We start from the raw sequence: 16,455 nt of genomic DNA, 5'->3' as shown, positions 1-16,455 counted from the left end.
GTCTGTCGGGTCAAGGGCGGGCTTTGTGCCGTCCGTTGCCACGCCGTTGTCGTTGTTGCCGTTTTTGTCGTGTTGCTGTCGCTACTGCTGATGCGGTGGGACAGAGCACTGCGGCGCTGTTGTTTTTGACGGCTTGCTTGCTTGCTTTGCTCTGGTGGCTGGAGAGTTGACCGCCATGTAACCATCCAAGTACGAGGAGCGGCAGTCAGTAAGATGTAGTGCACGCACAGAACGGCAAGAAGTAGTAGGCTTTATTCCCTCTTTTTTCCCCCCCCCCCCCCCCCCCCAACATGCACATGTCTTGAATAGATGGCAAACTGTCTGCTGTCGAGTAAATGATGGCTCTTGTGCCGTTTGTTTAGTAAATACATTGGTAGAGATATAACACGTTGACAATAAGAGTAAGACAAATAGCCCCAACATTCCATGCTTTCTGTTTTCTCCCTGCTTCTCGTCCTGCTTGCATACTTGCATGCCTTCCTGCATTTCTCTCTGCGTGCCCTTCTCCTGGCGACTCTCTCTTTCTACCGATTTGGGTCTCTGCTCGTCGACCTGCTGGACTTCTTTTCCGGGGGCTTGCTTTTCGTCCTTTCCGTTTTCTTGTCTGTGACTCTCCTTGTCTGCTTATTCATCATCCGGCTTTTCGCCATCTTTGTTTTCCTTTTCGTGGTTCTACTTTTCGTCTTGCGGACGGACATGCTTCTCCGCCTGCTGCAGCTAAATCTCCTTGCAAACGACAGTCATTGCTTCTAGGATTGGAGTCTTCCGGCTTTTCATCCAAAACTCGAAGAACCCCTGAGCGAAGCGAATGATGCGCTTGATCACGGCCATGTTGCATACTGACACAGCGCTCTCGAATAAATTCCGCTTGACAGCGATGACGGTGAATTCTTCTTTGCGGTCCTCCATTTGGGGTCATCGTGTTGTGTTCTGCGGCCTTCGGATCTGCTCCAGCAGAAACTACATGATCTCTTTGCAGTCACCTTCTTTTGCGGCCTGGCACTTACTTTCCTCTCTGATTTTCTCTCCAAGAAGGAGCTCGACGACATTCAAATGACCGTGGAATGCCCCAGCATGGAGGGATGTACCGAAGGTACCTTTTAACTCCTCAATTGGCTTCGTCTGCGCTTTGTACTTCTTGAGGATTGACTTGACGCAACTTTCACAGCCAATGAGAGAAACAGCCTGCAGAGCAGTACCGAAGAAGCTTTGAACCTCGACATTCGCTCCAGCCTCCAGATGCGCCGTTATGACTTCTTCATGGTGCTCTCTGCAAGCAGCAATCAAAGTTGTCTCGCGTTCGTTGCTTTTCCGGTCGAGGTCGGCATCCTTGTTGATGAGTAGCTGTACCAGATGCAGTCTTCCATGACGAGATGCTTAATGAAGAGGAGTGCGACCTTCATTGTCATGCGCATTCGGATCCTTCCGAAGCTTCACTAGTGCTTTGACCATTTGAGCGGCCTCACTGTCCTTTGTGTCCGTTTGGATTCGGTTTCGGATAGCCCAGTGGATCACTGTCGACCCCTCGTCATCCCGCTTCTTGAGGTCCATCCTCCAGCGCTTCTTGACGAAACGATCGAGGAACTCGAGGAGCGCGAAGTAACTCATTATGTGTTCAAGGTGGATTCCGGGAGGCAGTGATTTTCCCTGGGTCATAAGATAGACTTGAAATGACAGCTGCAGTTTTGGTTCTTCTTGGACCTCTCTTTCTCATTCGCTCTGCACGTCTCGAAAACTTTTTTGAAGCACTTCAAGAGATCTCCGTGGCTCTCTTTGATGTTCCCAAGAGCTGCAGCATCGATGCTCTTCTTTGCGCTGGAAGCCCAGTAGCATGACGCAAATTCCAGGAACGGATGCTCGATAAGAAGAAGTTCAAGACCACTATAATCGTACCATTTTGCATTTCCACATGGCCCTATTGCAAAATCTGGTGAGCAAAGATAGGATAGACAGAGTTGAGCAATCAGTCTGTGGGTATCGGCTGGCTTGTAACGTGTGAAGAAGTCGTAAGCGCTCCTATGACAGAACCGAACGGTTCCGAGCTTCTCGTTGATATCAATCAGACTATGTGATACCTGGATGATCTTGGTTGGATCCTCTCTAAGTTCATGTCTGAAGGTTCGGTCTGGTCTCCCGTCTGTGGTTTCAAAAAAAAGCAAGAGCTTCGAGCAAGACTACTAATGACATCGATCCGGTTGTCTGTGCAAGGAGTGCCATGGTCTTGGTTGTGATTTGTCGCTCTTTTCGAACCCTATCGGGTGACTCAAAGTCTTTGACATAATACTCATATATCTGACCCATCTTCTCGGGCGGCGTGAGGGTAGTGAGGGCAGGCAGGTCTCACGGAGGATTCGCACTGTGTACTGCAGAATCTTACTGTTTGCAGCTTTGCCCACAAAATCCTATTGATAGAACATACAGTCAGCCGTGAGTAGATAGCTGTCGTAAGGTGAAATTCACATTCCATCTGCCTGATCTTCCAAGGCAATCCGAACTTCCGTTCTGATCTTTTCGTTGTTCTGGAAGACGTCCGAATCAAGGTATTTTTCCAGATACTAATGAATATCCTTGGCATTGTCCTCAGGCTTCACCCAAATCTGCCTCAATCCATGTGGCATCAGCTTCACGTCGCCAAAGCCGTCGCGAGCGCTGATGGCGACGGCAAGACGGCAATGGTTCGCATTTTTACGGTGCTCCCGGACGAGGACATCGAGTCCATATCCAGCCCATCAAAGACGACGAAAATATCACGCTCGGCTTTAGCCAGGTGGCTGTTCAGACCAGCTTGGACTTTCTCGTCGTCCGAATTTTGGCATTCATCGACTGTTCGCCTCTCATTCTTTCTCGTAAATTGCTCCTCAGATACCTCTAACATAGATCTGTACTGCTTTTCATTTTCATAGCTGACGTAGTAGTACAAAAGGTGAGTGTTGTCGGGGCGGCGTTCGTTGCGAACATGCTCAATGACACGCGACCTGAAGAAAGCAGATGTCAGAATGATGATTTCATGGCAGATGCGGACAGAAATGGTAGATTTACGAACCCCTCGTGCGGCGGTGAACGACAGCTCCCAGTAACCTGCTGCAGTGGTGGATGGCGGTTTTCTGAGGTCTTGCTCGGGAAATTACCATCTCCTTCGCCATTCACCATTCCCGCTTGAGGTTTCAACGAGAGGTTGGTAAACTAACATGAAGGTCGTTTTTCCGCGTCCCGCTGTGCAATGGTTAGTACAAAGCGACACATCAAGCTCAGCCTCGAATACTTACGGAGTCCATCGATCCATAAGACTGAGTATTGATTCTCCATCTTTGCACATTTTGTTATTTCATCCTTTTTCTCTAACCAGCCGGTTGTCCCAGCGTTAAACCAGCCTGCTTTCGCTGCCTAGAGGTCTTCTTCTGCTCTCTGTTTTAGGGTCTTTTCCGGGACTCCAGTCCCGTCAACAGCTGAAAATTATCGTCAACAGCTGTGGAATTGCACTGAGGGAATAATTCAGACTCACTGATCAAGTAAATGTCGCCATTATTGACCCCAACCGAGATACCAAAAACTTCACCTTGAGTAACCACGGGGGAGTCTTGTGCAGACATAGTGGCTACCCAAACTTTAGCACTTGACTCAAGCTAGAGGTCTGTGTTGGCGATTTCAGCACTGGTCGTAAGGAGGCAAATTCCTGCCAGTCCATGTCAACATGCGGTTAGGAGAGCAAAACATTCAATTCCCACATCAGACAAAAGCAAATCAAGTCAGCGGTCGGACTGATCGAATAGGTGATGCAGATCCCGAAACTAGACAAAAAGTCTCAGCTCAGATCCAATTCATATCTTTTGACAAGACTGACCAGAACGCTCCTGGTGATAACGATGTGAGCCACGCCATGCTTCTTGAGAGGAAAGTGAGATTCATCCATGCAAAGTCCAAGTCTGTCCCATCATGATCTCCGTGATCATTGAGCTCACGGAGACGTCGAGCAGAATTCATATCTGAAAGCGTGCTCCATTCGACCCCGCATCATTGCCCCACATTGTGCTTTTTTGACCAAGCGGATAGTTCGGTGCTTCTCCCAGGCCTTGGGAACCAGAACGGCTGACACTGTCTGCATCGATGTTGCGGAAGGGACCGACCCGATTGACGATTGCCTGTGGCCCCAGCGTATTGTTTGTCTTAATTTGACCCCACTGATTATAAATGAAAACCAATCAACCATTCACAAACATGGAGGAGGCCCTCGTGGGTCTCGCGATTTTCCCGGACCATCTGGTCAAGAGATGGACGAGTTGCACGGCCCAGCTGTTCGGTCGAAATGCCATTTTGCAATCTATTGATTGCGCGGTCAGGATGAATGCTCCAGCGACGCGTTTATTCAATACTAGATTCTTGCGCGGCTTTGAGGGCTTGTTCTGGAACAAATGGGGTATGTGTATAGTCGTAAAAAAGCGCTGCATAATTTCCTCGCCGGCCGTGCCGCCGTGAATAGAGGGGCTCAGCCAAAGTCTGTCCATATCTAATTCCAGTTGTTGTCGGTAGTGTTGCCATTGCCGTTGCTGACACTCTTGACATCGCCATGGTGGATTTCCGTCCCAATACCAGTAACATGTGACATGGTGATGGTGTAAGATTCGCCGCCAGACTTCTTCTTCAGTTCATCCTGGACGGCCTTTTCCAGCCAGGGGTCGGTGTCCTGCGCGACGTTCTTGAGGGACTTCAGGTTGGTCTTGCCAATGTCCTTGCACTCTTCAGTACTGAGCGCCACCAGTTTCTTATGTTCCTCCGGGGGGAAGATCGTCTCAAGCTGGGCGACGTGCTCGGAAATGTCCTTGATGAAATCTTCGAATTGTTCTTTCTTGTAGAATGACCACTTGAGGCCGTCGTAAGCCTTCACAGCTTCGATATTGCGCTTTTGGAGGAATTGATGTAATTTTGATCGAATCTTTTGCAGGTCTCGCGGAATGGCGTTGGGGTCGAGAAGTGAGTTGCTGCCTTTCATTTGCTCCTCGATGTCCTTGGCCTCCCGTTGTACGATATAGAGGAGGTCTTCAATATCGCTGAGGATGGTCTTTGCTTTGGATGGTGGACTGCCCTCGACATCCTCCCCTTTGCCTTCAACAGTGAGGGTTTCGTTAGCCACAGCGACTTGTCCCCATCGAGAAAGACGGACTTGGATAATATCGAGCTTGAGCTGATATGATCCGAATCGCTTTTCAAACTGCCGTGCGAGCTGAATGTTCTTAAAGGTGTCGATGGCGAAGCTGAAAAGGCTAATGGCACTGATGGCGGCGTCCATGGTGTCGAATAAAGATAGATGAGAAGGGGATGTACCCAACTCAGTCCACAGAAATCTTCTCTCTTAAGCGTGGGTCCATCTTCTCTCACATGGACCAAGTGATTCAACAATTGATGACTTTCTCCACCTCATCTTTGCTGTTACGCCTTTGGTGGGCTTGAGGGGCGTGTAAACAACATCAGGGTCTCAAACGGCCTTTTACTCGGCTGAAAAGGTGGAACGCGGTGAGATCTGGTACAGATACAGGTATCTGGAGATGGTACTGTGACCATTCAAGGCGCCTTACATAATTGGAGTATGGGTAAGGGAACAGAGAATCGGGACGAATCAAACAATGCTCTAGGCGAGTGCGGAGACACCCACAGATTCTGCCCTGTTACATGACAAGCGACCTTGTTTGGGTTGCATAAGGTCGGAAGGATGTCTTCGCGACATGGATTAGTCTGGACCCTGTACGGAATAGCGAAGAGGTACTGAGTTTTTTTGGGGCCGTGCATATTTGACGAGTCCTCAGAAGCCAGCACGATATCCACACCCACCAGACAAGAATATCGATGGCCTTCATAAATCAGGCGTCATGGTGTACCACGGCTTGGTTTTGCTCTTCTGAGGTGCTTTCGTTGCGCAAAGTGTAAAGATGCCAACTCCTGATGCACAGAGGCACCAGATTCTCTGTGAACAAAGAGCGGTTGCCACTTGATCGCTTTCAGCAGTGTCTGTGCAGTGGTCTTTCGCGCACTGGTGCACTTCCAGTTCCTCTGTGGACGGGGCTCCGGCTTGGATTTGTTGACATTCCTAATGCCGAGGAACCGGTAAGCCCATCTCTGGAGGGTTCAAATTTTTGTGCGGGGATCAGCGGGCCGCCAGCTTGGTCCAAGTCGATGCGAGCACGTAATGGACTTCGACTGATTTAGCATCGCTCTTTTTCGTGTTACAATCGCAACAGTTCGTAAAGTGGACACAGGGGAAGCAGGCAAGACTCACGAGTGCCGAGGAAAAGGTGAGGCTTTCACAGTCTTGCTGCAGTCTCTTCTGTCGTGGTTTGTGCCGTTGTCCCCTGGTGTGCCGGCTGACACCAGTGCTACAGCGTTTGAGAGAGTGGAGGAATGCCTGAAAACTACCCTGATTCTACGACTCAAGATACCGGTCATTAGCATTGTAGAGCGTGATCTGCGTCGCATTCGACCCCAATGAGGATTGGACGCAAGTGCTTCGCTAGAAAAGCCGAAGAAGAAGAGTGGAGGTCCAAGCTGCGTCAGCAGGATTGATGTCTTGCAGCTTTGTAAAAGTCGAGTTTATCAATTGAGTGTCTGGTGTGTGGGAGCAGAATTGGAAGAAAGGAAGGGCTACAGGTGGTTAGCAGTTGCCCAAACAACTTTCCCCATGGGGACTAGCGCTGGCGCTGCCAGCCACCACTTCCCTCCGTTTGCTTCTTCACCTCTTTCTCTTTGCTAGTGATTTGGAAAGCTCAACCTACGAAACGATTGCCGCAATCCGTCTCATCCTCTCAAGTTCTGCGTCTTTTCTCGATTCACAAGAGAAACACAAGACTCAGCCTATCCCCTCGAACCAGGAGACCACAACCGCCTACCATCCTCTCAACGCGATCTACTCTTTTCACACGCAAACATGAAGACCACGAACAAAATAGCGACTTACAAGATTGAAACGAACCAAGGAGGAAACCACAAACACGGACGAATAGTCAAACCAGATAGCAGAGTAACAAACACATCGCCGCCACGAACAAGTCGGGAGGACGCGGCCATTTGCAACTCTCACCCAGCCCCAACATTTCTCTTGCTCCACAAGCATACAACACCCCTGAGCTAGTAGGCCACACGCACGACGATCGTCTGTTTTCGGCCATCGTATCCCTAGCGAATGCCAATTGCCGATCTGTGGACAGGCATGCAAACAAAATCATCAGGACATGACGATAAAAGCCGTCGCATGCTCTCGCGGCTCCGAGCTCGACTGCTCCTCAGTGATTTGGTCCAGGTCAGCTTGAATGCTCCATGTCGCTCTCTGTTCAATGGAATAACTGCTCCCCAATTTCCAAGACACTCGCATGGTAAGCGCCGTGAAAAATGCTCTCATAAACCTGTTCTATCCGTATGGCACCGTTCTATCTCCTACTATACCCAACACGACTCCGCAGAACAGACATCAAGTCCGTCTACTGCGGCGCAATGTTCTCCTCTTCAATGACGACACCCCACTCGTGGCTCTCCTTTCCGTACATGATGTTCTTCAACCAAGTCTTGATCGTCTTGGCGTACTTGCCGGCGTCGCCAGCTGCCAGCGGAATGTCAATGTCCCTGCCGCGGAAATGGATGAGGCTGACGGGGGCGATGAAGAAAGCTGTTCCCGCAGCGAACGCCTCGATGAGCTTGCCTTCATTCACGGCCTCCTGGATATCTGCCATAGTGAACTTGCGCTCGACGACCTCGACAGGCTCCAGCTTCTCGTCTTCGGGGACGCCGGCGCCGGTCCAGCCGTTGGGCAGTCGCGTCCGCGCAAGCTCAAGAACAGAGCGTCTCGTCACGCCGTCCAAAATGACCTTCTCTTCCAGCGGTGCCGTGACAAGCTGCAGCTTGCCTTCCTTGGTTCTCCAGACGACAAAGAAGTTGCTCGCGCCGGCCTCGGTTACGCTGCTCTCTTGGCCCAACAACCACAAAACCTGGTCATAACCCATGGAGCGAGCCTCTCCCTGGGCAATCAGACTTGGTCCATAGTTTGCACCGAGCTTAGCAAATCCGAAGCCACCCGGCCACGCACGAATCATGTCGTTTCTGGACGCCAGGAGCTTCAATCCGGGCTTCTTGATTTCGACGGCGCCAGGAATAGACACGTCCAGGTTGGGGAAGAAGCAGAGGATGATAAAGAGCAATGCCTTCTTCGGCATGTTGACGCCCAGAGCCTCGTCGTCGGCAATCATGGTCGGGCGGATGTACAAAAACTGGCCCTCGCGGTCCTTGGGCAGCCACTTGGGCCCATCGACCGCGCAGAGCTTGGCGACGAGTTTCTCAACCTCCGATGGCTCAAAGGTCGGCAGAGCAATGCGTTGCGCAGAAGTGAGAAGGCGCGCGGTATTGCGATCCGGGCGGAAAAGGCGCAAGCGTCCGTCCCATCCCCGGTAAAGCTTCATGCCTTCGAAGCATTCGGTCGCGTAGTGCAAGCACGATGCTGTCGGCATCAGAGTAAAAGGACCATAAGGCTTGAGCTCTGGCGTGTGCCAACCGCGTTCTGCGTCCCACGAGCAGGTAATCATGTGATCGGTGCATGTTTTTTGCGCAAAGACCTCGGGCGAGTTGGGCTCCGGGACGGGACGCGGGCTGCTGGTCAGGGTAGTGACGATTTTGGAGGCATCAAGGCCTGCGAGAGGCGATGCGCCGTTGCCATTGGTGCTGCTGCCGTTTTTCATGGTGGTGTTGCTGGCGGTGTTGGAGTTGTTTGCAGCGTGCGCGATGCCGGCGTCGGTGAGGCTGGACGCCGTGGAGAGCGCCTGAGGAGGCGACATGACGTTGATTTGCAAGGCGGTAAAAGGCGAGTCGATGTGGGTATGTGCGTTCACCTCGGCGGTATCGGGACGTGGAAGAACGAGAGGTGTTGAGAGGCTGATTATTTATTTCTTGGTAGCGAGCAGCAGAGGGAGGGAGAGACGAGAGACGCCAATGGTCTCTTGGAATGCTGAAGACGGGAACGCAAGCCGATCCAAATTGGCAAAGGGAAAATAGTGACTCTTTTTTAAACAAGACGAGGGACCTCCGGTGGAAGGCGGGTACCCTGTGACTCTTATCAAACGGAATCAGCACTGGCACAACGTGCGGATGCACAAGGCCGACGTAGGCCAGATTTTTAGAGTTCCCACCCAGGGGCTCGCGCCGCACCGCAAACCACCAAGGTAGAGCGAAATCCGTCCGCCAGTCAGTCGTCGGTTGCCGGATGGACTAGGTTACCTGTCGACTTTTGCTGACGATTCGGGCCATTGGGCCCTTTTCTACCGTTGCTCGCCTCTGATCCTTTGTCGACCTGGTCCCCACTGTCCGTTCAAGCCATGATACCAAGCATTCGGTTCGGAACGAAGTCTGCAAGGGCAAACGCGGCTCTGGGGAGTCATGAGCTTGTCAATCGCGGAGCAAAGGGCGTAGAGGGCGGGAAGACGTCGTTTGGTGTGTCACAACCAGGAGCTTTTTTTTTGGGCTCGGTTCGCTTGCAATGCCGTATGTAGCCGAGCGATGCAACGACCTCCCTTCCTCTTCGCCCTCTTTGAAATTGATATGCAGAGCAATTGTGCCCAACTGTCAGTCGATCAGTAGGTTGGGGCCGGTGGCCGACATGACGGCGCGGCGCTGACGTTGCGGCTCAAAGGTCCGCTGCTGTCTGGGATCGACAAGTGAGCTGAGGTAGTGACAGAAGCTAACCTTGACGGAGGCTTCCTTTTCGGACTTGACAGTGTCTGCCCCAGCAAGTTTCTTCAGTCATTGCACAATTGGTCCAAGTCGTGGACTCGGGACCCCAAGGACGCGTGTCTATTTCCAAGAGACGGGTATTATTTTGCACGATTGGCTCAGTTTGATTCGACAATGTTGCAGCATCAGCAAAACCAGCACACAGCTGCGTGTACTTGGCATTTTGATTCAGAAAAGCGTCAAGTGACAAGCTGCAAAGTTTAGATGTCGTCAATAACTGGTCAGAGAATTGAGAGGGAGTGAATCAGATACGGAATTGTTGCAATAAAAGGTGAGGTGATTGCCCATTTGGGCAGGTGGATGCTGAGGTGCCTGTCAGCGCCAAAATAGACAGTGACAACTCTTGTAATTGTGAAGACTTTCAAATTTCAACAAGAGACAGATGCCAAATGACAGAGGAATTGCCTTTCCAGAAAGTCTGTCAGCGATTGTTCATGTCCCCCAAACGCTGTGGCCGATGCCAGCCTATGATTGGCCAGAGTTTGTTTGGTAAGCGAGCTCAGGCCTCAACTTTGACGATGGAGATGAGTACGCAGCCAGATCACAACACCTGAAACCTCCGTCCAAGGCTCTCGGCTGATTCACTAAGAGCTTTCGTTCGCCAGTAGACCTCTTCTGAATCCCTGTCTCATCGACTCGAGCCAGCAAAATGGATATTCGCGTCATTAGAGCGTCGGACATTCCCCATGTCCAGACAGCCAACATTACGAATCTGCCCGAGAACTACTTTTGCAAGTACTACCTCTACCACGCCCAGTCATGGCCGCAGCTCTCGTACGTCGCTGTCGATGTAAGTACATGGTCAAGTTTGCTTTGCCATCCGATGCGTCTTAAATTTCAATCTCTTTTCAATTTTCTCCTTGCTAAAACGAGTCGAGTGCATCATCTCCAAGACGTCATCATTTCAAGCACACGCGATTTTCTTCCTTCAGTCTCCAGTCGTTAGCACCTAGATGTGTCTTGCGTTTGGATTCCCCAGCCTCTTTCTCGTCCTACTTGAAAACGTAAGCACGTGCTCACGCTATCCAAGGTCTCACGTCCTCCCAAGTCGCCCTATGATCCCCCCAAGATTGTCGGCTACGTGTTGGCCAAGATGGAGGAGGATCCCGCCGACGGCATCCAGCACGGTCACATTACTAGCTTGAGTGTCATGCGCACACACCGTCGGCTAGGATTGGCAGAGAAGCTGATGAGGCAGAGCCGTAAGTGATTCCCCATCCTCTCCCGACGTCTACGCGCTATGCGGCTGAATCCATCTTCTACCGAAACATGGGAGACTAATATACCCCACAGAGCGCGCCATGGCCGAGACCTTTGGCGCTCACTACGTGTCGCTACACGTGCGCGTCAGCAACATGGCGGCGCTGAAGCTGTACCGCGACACGCTGGGCTTCGAGGTGGACAAGACCGAGTCCAAGTACTACGCCGACGGCGAAGACGCCTTCAGCATGCGCATGGACTTGTCGAGCCTGCGGCAGGCCATCATCGACGACGACGCCAGCGACGAGGACGAGGGCGAGCCCGTGGGCAGCATGGGCAAGAAGGATGGCGGCGCGTCCAAGGCCGAAGGCGATGCCAAGGAGAAGAAGCGCAAGGTCAAGGTGGGCAGGTCTCTGGGTGTTGGCGAGTTGGTGGAGAAGAATGAGTCGCAAAAGGCTTAGGAAAGCGACGTGATTCATGTGCGTCACAAAAGTCATGTTCATTGATTGGCATCTACCAGCGGGGTATCTCTTCAAATCCCTTCAAGTTGTACCTGATCCTCGTGGTACTTGTCTAGAATCGTAGATGCCGAAATTTCCCAACGCCGCCCGCTATGCAAAGCAACCCATGAATGTCGCGCCCGACCGAAGTGTCCGCCCACGACAGCAAAAGTTTTAGTGCTCCGAATGTTGTTCACCGTATAGCGTTCTAAGGGCAGGAACCGGTTTGATTGCCAGGTAAAAGTCCATGACAGCGACATTTTTAACCTTTTTCCTGTCCTTTTGTCCCGTAAGAGGCTCGAACGCGTCTTCTTCTTCCGCGTCTGAAGTCTTGTCCAGTTCCGCATCCTGTGACGCGTCGCTACCGTTCTGTTTTCCAGAGTTGCGGCTGTCCTTTGGATCAAGCTCAACGAGCACGCCCTTGACGCCGACGTACGACCACCATGGCCGTCGCTCACGCTCTAGCTCACGCTTGGCGATTTCGGCAACGCTGATCAACTTGTTTGCAGCCGGGGCGCGAGCTTGCAGGAGAACAACATTGTCTGTCTCTGGGCTCGGGTCGGACGACAAGGCGGTCAAGACGGCGCGGACTTTGGCTTGGATCTTAGATGACGCGACTATGTGGATCGTATGCGAGGCAGGGTATTCTGGAGCAGCGGCCTCGGGCGGAGCAGCGGAAGGGTTTGCTTGGACATGTGTGGATGGATTGGGGCCGGGGCGCGGGCGCTTGGAAGTGGCGGACTCAGCGGTGGGACTGGAAGAGTAGTGGCGCTTGTTCTTCTGAGGCATTTCGATTTCTTTGGGGGGGGAGGGGGGGGTTTGAGGTTTTGGTGGTGTGATGTGCGGGCGGGAGAGCGGCGGGTTGAGCGGCGGGGCTATGGCGGAGCACAGGCAGGCAGGAATGGGTGAAGGGCTGCTCAGTTGCTTTCTTTTGCGCTGGCCGGCAATTTTAGTCCAGCTTCGCTTCTCATTTCTCGACTCCAGTCAGGACCATTCTCCGTCGGCGACTGAAATGATTTCGGGGCTCGCTCGCGTCTCAGCGATGAATGCGCGCTGGTTATTCTTCCCGCGTTGAGTGGTCGGGCAGGACCGGCGATCCAACGAACGAGCATCAAGTCAAAGGTCATCACACCACCACGAGCCCGGCCGGGAGCTACGCTCGACAGGACCAGGACCAGGACCAAAAAGTCTCACCTGAGACGAGCAAACGGCAGGCTTACCATGCTGCTGCTATATAGTCCCTTCAGAGCAGCCATCGATGTCCAAATCATCTCTCCCCTCTTGCGCGCTCGGTGCCTGACTCTACGCATTGAGCATCCCTGAAGTCAATTTGAGACAGCATCCCGTATTGAGGCACCCACTTTGGTGTCTGGCACGCTCCATTACGCGCAGAGTCCGTTTTAACTACATCTCCTTCGTTCGCAACCCCAGAAACCTCGACTGCAAATCACCATGCCTTCGTCGAGCTCGGCACCTTCTACCCACCGGCCACAGCAGCATGTCGACCGCAAGGAGCTGTACACGAATCTAGAGGCCCGTATACAATACCTCCACTCCTTTCTCGACTTCAGCTCAAGTATGTTTGTTTCTTCGGGCCGTTCCGTCCCCCAGTTTGTTGGAATCGCAGACTCGCGCTGCTTCCTGCGCTTCCGCAACCGGCTCAACTAACGTACATCGCAGGCGATATCGAGGCCTTGGTAGCCGGCGCCAAGTACATCAAAGCCCTTATCCCTGCCGTCGTCAACATTGTCTACAAGAAGCTGCTCCAGTATGACATTACGGCGCGGAGCTTCACCACCCAGAGCACGAGTTATGAGGGCCCGCTCGACGACTTTCCGTCAGAAGACAGCCCTGTCATTCTGCACAGAAAGTACTTTCTTCGGGGCTACCTGCACAAGCTGTGCTCGGATCCCACCAAGATGGAGTTTTGGGAGTACTTGGACAAGGTCGGGTACGTCGGGCTTTGGACCCCCAGAAAAGGCACCACGCTGACCACCTAGCACAGCATGATGCATGTCGGCCGCGGCCGCGAGCACCCCCTGCACGTCGAATACCTACACATTGGCGCGTGCCTGGGATTCGTCCAAGACATTCTTAACGAAGCCATCCTCTCGCACCCGCGCCTGCCCCTGGATCGCAAAATCGCCGTCGTCAAGGCGCTCGGCAAGGTCATTTGGATCCAGAACGACCTCTTTGCCCGCTGGTACGTCCGCGACACGGACGAGTATAACGAGGAGATTGAGCAGGTCGTCATTGAGCGCGAGGGCTTCCTCCACGGCAAGCGCGTCATCCGCGAGGGCGTCGATTCTAGCGACGAGGACGAGTTTTCGTCGACAAAGGAAGGTTCCCCGCCTGCCGTCTGCCCTTTCAGCGGCATGTCCAGAAGTAGCCCTGAGGGCATGAAGGCCAATGGCGAGGGCTCGTCGAATGGCGCTGCAAATGGAAAGGCTTGAAATTGAAGCCAACTGTTGAAATTGTTTATTCGAGTTCTGCTGTTACGATTACCCAAGGCGCAGTAACTACGGGATGGCAATGGGTTACGTCTTTTTTTTTTTTTTTTTTTTTTTTTTTTTTTTGGTTTTTCCTTGGCGTTGCGGTGGTAGCTGGTCAGCAACTCAGCCGCGTCTAAAGGATGTCTTGAATTGTTTGACTCGCGTTTTTGAATTGTTCTTCTCAAGCTGGACGTTTCAAGGAGTATCGATTCGTCTAAATTCTACCAGATCCTCCTGTTGTTCAAATTGGTCTCAATTCCTTTCTGGAAAAATGCCCAAACCAAGTACGCTGTCGAAGCTATCTCGCGCGAGAGCCCAGTTTCCCAGCGTTCAAATTCGCCTCAATACGTGATTTGGCAATTTATATCAGACGACGAGGCAGTGCGAAGCCGCCTCTACTTCTCCAGCTCTCGAACCCTAACACGCACGCCCTTGGAATCAAGCTTGGGCGCCGCGATGAAGAAGTCATGGGCTGTCTTGACGTCGCTCTCGTCCGTCTCGAAGAGCTCCAATTCGTACTTGCGGAAGAGCGTTCCAAGACCGAGGTGCAACTCCGCCATGGCAAGACTAGTTTGTGTCAGCGATGTTCCGAAGACAAAAAAAAAAAAAAAAAAAAGCTTTGTATGATGTAGATGAGAAGAGAGGGGTCATGGAAAGAACTTACGTCAAGCCCAAACAGTTGCGGTCTCCCTTTCCAAACATGACAAAGTACCTGTCCAAGGGCTCGCCATTGTGCAAGGCCCTGCCACGCTGCTTAACCATCCCTTCCCGCGGCTCTCCCTTCTCCCCGTCTCCAGCCTCGCCGCTGTTGTCGTCATCATCATCATCATCATCATCCTCTTCCATCCAACGCTCGGGACAATACAGCTCCGGCTTCTCAAACACGCGCGGATCCATGCCCACATCGTTGCCCGTCATGCTGACCGGCGTGCCGGCCGGAATCACCCACTCGCGGTACGTGATGTCGTGCTCATACACGCGCGTGCTGCGGCTAGCGACGCCGAGCGAGAAGCGCAGGCCCTCCTTGACGCACGCCGCGAGGTAAGTCCCGCGCTCGAGAGCGCGCAGCGGCGGGATGGTAGCACTGAGGGCGCCAGAGGGCGGGCCGAGCGGCGGCGCGTCGGGCGAGGGCGGCGGGATGGGAAGGGTAGGGACGAGGGAATACAGCTCGCGCCGCAGCTTGGCAGTGATGCGTGGGCTGGCTGCGATGTGGTAGGTTGCGACTGAGAGACTCCAGCCGGTCGTCTCGCTGCCCGCGCCGACGAGGTTGCCGACTTCGGCTCCCAGGCGCGGGATGCTTTTGTCGCCGGGCGATAGGCGCGGGGTGTGGTAGAGGGCGCTGAAGATGATGGGGTGTTTGGCGTCTGGGTTGCTTTTCACGAGGGATGGGACGTGCTCCGCCACGCGCTGGGGAGATGTATGTTAGATGGGATGCACAAGATGAATAAGAAAATCACTTGCCTCTGTGTACTCAATGAAACCGCGTTGTCCTGGCTTGAGGTACTTGAGCCATCTCAAGGGGAAGAGTTGTATGACCTGAACTTGTTAGCTTTGGATTTCGCGTCAACCTCTCATGCCACATCAGGGTATGACTGACGTTTTGAAGATAAATGAAGTGGATAAAGAATTGGCTGGCTCTGCCCGCCGCCAAAATCGCATAGTGCAAGTTCATCTTGCAGTCTTCGGATTTCAGCGAGTCCAGACACAAACCCCAGCCGTACTGCGTGATGACGTCGGCCGCGAGCGCCGACCACACGTCGACCATGTTGATGGGCTCGCCCGTCTGCGCGTGGCGCGTCAAGTGGCCGCAGGCCAGCTCCATCTTCTCGTGGATCAAGGGCTCGATGTCGTTGATCGACCGCTTCGAGAACCTATGCTGCTCGTGAGCGCATCATCTTGAAAGCAAGTGGGTTCCTTTTACAGAGGAAGCATGGCTGCGCGTCGGATGCGGTGGAGGTCATTGTCCAGTGTCGAGGGAATGGCCTGGGGAGCTCCTCGACCAGAGAATCGCCCATTGGTGCCATTCCAGCGCGTGCTCTTTGCACCGCGCGCGTAGAACTCGTCCCAGAAATCTGGATCATTGATGTGCAGTTCCTCTGGATTGATGCGGACAATTGGCCCTACTACAATGAGTTCTCGTGCATTTCGGCCGGGTGTAATGGGATGATGAACCGTATTTCTCGTGCAGCTCGTCGACCTTCCAGTTGAACCGACCAATGAAGATCACATCGTAAACAAATTCATACCAACGGGTCAAGGCAGCAAGCTTGGGGCCGGGGAACCGTGCAATTGGACTGAAAACAAGGCGTTTGACGGCAAGGTAGGAAAGGTAGAGAAGAATCAAATAAAGAATCGTCATGGCTAAGCGTTGCTGATGGCTTTCGTCGGCGAAAATGGGGAAGCTCCTCTTAACTGTCATGTTTTAACAGAGGCAAAGAGGAGACGTGAAAATCTAGGTTGGAAGCTCAGCTTTGGGTTGTGCAGCCAAGACACGGGGACGAACT

At 52.8% G+C, this 16,455-nt stretch overlaps 8 protein-coding genes across 8 annotated transcripts; 2 read left to right on the top strand and 6 right to left on the bottom strand.

Annotated features, from left to right (window-relative positions):
- Positions 1-288: 288 nt before the first annotated feature.
- On the bottom strand, positions 289-1,608 carry IWZ02DRAFT_510913 (ankyrin repeat-containing domain protein; the record flags this gene model as incomplete). The annotated part of the gene is made up of 3 exons (XM_066770514.1): positions 289-945; positions 1,008-1,376; positions 1,398-1,608. The coding sequence occupies 3 exons, from the start codon at positions 1,606-1,608 to the stop codon at positions 632-634; spliced, it is 894 nt and encodes a 297-aa protein (XP_066625824.1). The 3' UTR covers positions 289-631.
- Positions 1,609-2,491: 883 nt separating this feature from the next.
- On the bottom strand, positions 2,492-3,526 carry IWZ02DRAFT_121113 (uncharacterized protein). The gene is made up of 4 exons (XM_066761465.1): positions 3,503-3,526; positions 3,267-3,446; positions 3,189-3,213; positions 2,492-2,975 (listed from the first exon to the last, which is right to left on the bottom strand). The coding sequence occupies exons 2-4, from the start codon at positions 3,304-3,306 to the stop codon at positions 2,624-2,626; spliced, it is 417 nt and encodes a 138-aa protein (XP_066625823.1). The 5' UTR covers positions 3,307-3,446; positions 3,503-3,526; the 3' UTR covers positions 2,492-2,623.
- A 962-nt stretch (positions 3,527-4,488) lies between these two features.
- IWZ02DRAFT_121092 (prion-inhibition and propagation-domain-containing protein) lies at positions 4,489-5,609 on the bottom strand. The gene has a single exon (XM_066761464.1). The coding sequence runs from the start codon at positions 5,282-5,284 to the stop codon at positions 4,505-4,507; it is 780 nt and encodes a 259-aa protein (XP_066625822.1). The 5' UTR covers positions 5,285-5,609; the 3' UTR covers positions 4,489-4,504.
- A 1,854-nt stretch (positions 5,610-7,463) lies between these two features.
- Positions 7,464-8,807, bottom strand: IWZ02DRAFT_467375 (branched-chain-amino-acid aminotransferase-like protein; the record flags this gene model as incomplete). The annotated part of the gene is made up of 1 exon (XM_066768554.1): positions 7,464-8,807. The coding sequence occupies one exon, from the start codon at positions 8,805-8,807 to the stop codon at positions 7,464-7,466; it is 1,344 nt and encodes a 447-aa protein (XP_066625821.1).
- A 1,601-nt stretch (positions 8,808-10,408) lies between these two features.
- On the top strand, positions 10,409-11,420 carry IWZ02DRAFT_371600 (acyl-CoA N-acyltransferase; the record flags this gene model as incomplete). The annotated part of the gene is made up of 3 exons (XM_066764578.1): positions 10,409-10,549; positions 10,790-10,961; positions 11,053-11,420. The coding sequence occupies 3 exons, from the start codon at positions 10,409-10,411 to the stop codon at positions 11,418-11,420; spliced, it is 681 nt and encodes a 226-aa protein (XP_066625820.1).
- Positions 11,421-11,519: 99 nt separating this feature from the next.
- IWZ02DRAFT_120970 (uncharacterized protein) lies at positions 11,520-12,278 on the bottom strand. Its single transcript, XM_066761462.1, has one exon. The coding sequence runs from the start codon at positions 12,246-12,248 to the stop codon at positions 11,634-11,636; it is 615 nt and encodes a 204-aa protein (XP_066625819.1). The 5' UTR covers positions 12,249-12,278; the 3' UTR covers positions 11,520-11,633.
- Positions 12,279-12,640: 362 nt separating this feature from the next.
- Positions 12,641-14,223, top strand: IWZ02DRAFT_120979 (Protoglobin-domain-containing protein). The gene is made up of 3 exons (XM_066761463.1): positions 12,641-13,035; positions 13,140-13,410; positions 13,465-14,223. Exons 1-3 carry the CDS (start codon positions 12,912-12,914, stop codon positions 13,910-13,912), a joined length of 843 nt encoding a protein of 280 aa, XP_066625818.1. The 5' UTR covers positions 12,641-12,911; the 3' UTR covers positions 13,913-14,223.
- Positions 14,224-14,346: 123 nt separating this feature from the next.
- On the bottom strand, positions 14,347-16,370 carry IWZ02DRAFT_487152 (cytochrome P450; the record flags this gene model as incomplete). Its single annotated transcript, XM_066769332.1, has 6 exons — positions 14,347-14,518; positions 14,616-15,315; positions 15,409-15,487; positions 15,549-15,822; positions 15,873-16,071; positions 16,124-16,370. 6 exons carry the CDS (start codon positions 16,368-16,370, stop codon positions 14,347-14,349), a joined length of 1,671 nt encoding a protein of 556 aa, XP_066625817.1.
- Positions 16,371-16,455: the final 85 nt, after the last annotated feature.

Source organism: Phyllosticta citriasiana (genome assembly GCF_038021145.1).
Source record: "Phyllosticta citriasiana strain CBS 120426 chromosome Unknown IWZ02scaffold_2, whole genome shotgun sequence".
NCBI lineage: Eukaryota > Fungi > Ascomycota > Dothideomycetes > Botryosphaeriales > Phyllostictaceae > Phyllosticta > Phyllosticta citriasiana.
This window is presented reverse-complemented; position numbering and strand designations above follow the sequence as displayed.

Bases quoted from the DNA above. Each gene is read 5' to 3' on its own strand.
- IWZ02DRAFT_121113 (XM_066761465.1), bottom strand. From the start codon at position 3,306: ATGGAGAATCAATACTCAGTCTTATGGATCGATGGACTCC. The intron at 3,214-3,266 runs GTAAGTATTCGA...ACCATTGCACAG, and splicing joins CTTATGGATCGATGGACTCC to CGGGACGCGGAAAAACGACC. The intron at 2,976-3,188 runs GTTAGTTTACCA...TGCTTTCTTCAG, and splicing joins CGCGGAAAAACGACCTTCAT to GTCGCGTGTCATTGAGCATG.
- IWZ02DRAFT_121092 (XM_066761464.1), bottom strand. From the start codon at position 5,284: ATGGACGCCGCCATCAGTGCCATTAGCCTTTTCAGCTTCGCCATCGAC.
- IWZ02DRAFT_120970 (XM_066761462.1), bottom strand. From the start codon at position 12,248: ATGCCTCAGAAGAACAAGCGCCACTACTCTTCCAGTCCCACCGCTGAG.
- IWZ02DRAFT_120979 (XM_066761463.1), top strand. From the start codon at position 12,912: ATGCCTTCGTCGAGCTCGGCACCTTCTACCCACCGGCCACAGCAGCAT. The intron at 13,036-13,139 runs GTATGTTTGTTT...CGTACATCGCAG, and splicing joins CTTTCTCGACTTCAGCTCAA to GCGATATCGAGGCCTTGGTA. The intron at 13,411-13,464 runs GTACGTCGGGCT...CACCTAGCACAG, and splicing joins GAGTACTTGGACAAGGTCGG to CATGATGCATGTCGGCCGCG.